Consider the following 2,447-nt stretch of genomic DNA (forward strand, 5'->3'; position numbering starts at 1 on the left):
ACCCAAACTGCACCGTTTTAGCAGGCGGGCTGACTCCCTTTAATAGAGTATCATTTGATTTGGCGGACCTTCAGATCAACGGCTAAGAATTGTGATATTCAGAAAAATCAATGGCTCCCATGGGCAAACCGAATTTTATACTTCTCTCCCAACAAAATAAATGTAGGATCTTAAAACCCTAGCTCACCCCTCTCTTAAGGCCATTTCCTTCACTCAGCAGCGGCTCCCCCCGCCTTTTCCCCTTAACCCTCAACCGCAAAAAAAAAAAAAAAAGAGTAGCAGTACCGGTTTCACCAGCTATGGTATCTTATTGCTCTCCGAAGCCCTAACAGAAATCTCTGCCGCCGTTTCTCTCTTTACTTTTTTTTGTAACGATTTTACTTTGTTGCAATTTCAGGGTATCGACTTGGTCGCCGGCGGCAAGAGCAAGAAGACGAAGAGAACTGCTCCCAAGTCTGATGATATATATCTCAAGCTCCTTGTCAAGGTTCCCTCTCTTTCTCGTCTTATATATTTTTTTTCTGCTTCATGAGGTAAAAATTGAATGTTTTTAAATGATTTTTTTGGACATGTGATTCAGCTTTACCGTTTTCTGGTAAGAAGAACTGGCAGCAAATTCAATGCGGTGATCTTGAAGCGGCTATTTATGAGCAAAACCAACAAGCCTCCTTTATCTCTTTCTAGGTTGATTCAATTCATGAAGGGCAAGGTAATTTTTTTAGTTATTTCTATTCTCCATTTTTAGATTTGTTTCGAATGTTTTGCTTGCATTTGACATTCTGATTTATTATTTATTTTGTGAAGAGTGATTGATGTTGATATTGGGTTTGATTGGCCAGGAGGATAAGATTGCTGTGGTAGTCGGGGCTGTCACCGATGACATTCGTGTGTATGAAGTTCCTGCGCTGAAGGTTACTGCGTTAAGGTTCACTGAAACGGCCAGGGCAAGGATTGAGAAAGCTGGTGGGGAGTGTTTAACATTTGACCAACTTGCTCTTCGAGCACCTCTTGGACAGAACACGGTACACAAATCTTCTACTTATAATTTTTTTCTAGTCGTTTATGACAATGATTATCAGGTTTTGGGTTCGACTGTTTCGTATGCCTTTTCTATCCTTGGAATGTCATTTTTTTTTGTGTTGAAAGGTAGATGATAAAACCATCTATTTTAGAATGGATGAACTGCCAAATCCCCCAGTTCCAGAGAAACGTTAAACAGCCTTCCCCATTTTCATGCAGCTATTGAATGAGTAATTCACTATGCTATTATTTCGATTTGTACTTGTAACGGACACTGTTCTTCTACACTGTTTAAACTTCAATGTAATTGGTAAAAACCTACCATATTTTTCTTTTACTTGCTATTCCTAAGTGTTTTAAGTTGTATGTTAGGGCCATAGTGATTAGAAATCTGGAAAAAACCATTTTTGAAACTTCTTAGATATGCAATCCTCCGTCCATTATGAAATATTTTGATTTTTGAATATGAGACCATTGGATTGTGTGTCTTCCATATTGTTTCTCTGTTGACATATTAATTAGATGTTTGATGAAATGAGCTCTCTTGCTTATCAACATTGTGGAATGGTGGAAATTGACTAAATTCTATGCTGAAAATATGCAGGTTCTCCTCCGAGGTCCAAAGAATGCTCGTGAGGCAGTGAAGCACTTCGGACCAGCTCCTGGTGTGCCACACAGCCACACCAAGCCCTATGTGCGGGCAAAGGGAAGGAAATTTGAGAGGGCTAGAGGAAGAAGGAACAGCAAAGGCTTCAGGGTTTGAGTTTGTGATTACCCTGGAACAAAATGACTTATCAACCTATTATCATGAAAATGAGAATTCTCAGTTTTTCTTATTTTGTTTTTCCATGGAACATTATTATAATTGGGGATATTTTGTAATTTTGTTTATCAAGGACATTTTGGACTGATTAAAAAGTTTTTTTTCCCTCTTCTAAATCTATATGGAGTATTTATGGGTGCAATTACAGACTAAAATATCAAATAGACAATGTCTAAATTTTGAACTGTTATTTCTTTAACAAAACTTCATTCAATACTACTTATATCAAATGGTTCATGATCAAGTCTAAATTTTATAGTATGGAATTTTTCATTTAAATCGCTTGTAAAAACATAGGCATGTAAAAATATTTTGAAAATTTTTTTGAAATTGAACTTGCTATTTGCAGATCAAAAATTTTCTAGCCTTATTATATGAGAATAACCTAAACATTTTATTCATAATAGGGTTATTTGTTCTTTCATTAACAAAATATTAAAATATATTAAGAAGATTATTTATCTCCTTAATATCTAAATAATTGATTTCTAGTTCTTCCCAATCTCAAATAATGGATTTTAATAATAAATCATGAGCTTTGGTTCTTTAGTTGTTTTTTCAACTAGAAATTGTGAAAGCTTAATAAGAGCTCTCTTGAAATTAG

The 2,447-nt window shown here is 35.6% G+C and overlaps 1 protein-coding gene across 1 annotated transcript; it reads left to right on the forward strand.

Moving 5' to 3' along the window:
- Positions 1-205: 205 nt before the first annotated feature.
- On the forward strand, positions 206-1,959 carry LOC105803010 (60S ribosomal protein L18-2). Its single transcript, XM_012634943.2, has 5 exons — positions 206-302; positions 398-487; positions 581-709; positions 840-1,022; positions 1,625-1,959. The coding sequence occupies exons 1-5, from the start codon at positions 300-302 to the stop codon at positions 1,781-1,783; spliced, it is 564 nt and encodes a 187-aa protein (XP_012490397.1). The 5' UTR covers positions 206-299; the 3' UTR covers positions 1,784-1,959.
- The last annotated feature ends 488 nt before the right edge of the window (positions 1,960-2,447 follow it).

The sequence above is a fragment of the Gossypium raimondii genome, chromosome 11 (genome assembly GCF_025698545.1).
Source record: "Gossypium raimondii isolate GPD5lz chromosome 11, ASM2569854v1, whole genome shotgun sequence".
In the NCBI taxonomy this organism is placed as follows: domain Eukaryota; kingdom Viridiplantae; phylum Streptophyta; class Magnoliopsida; order Malvales; family Malvaceae; genus Gossypium; species Gossypium raimondii.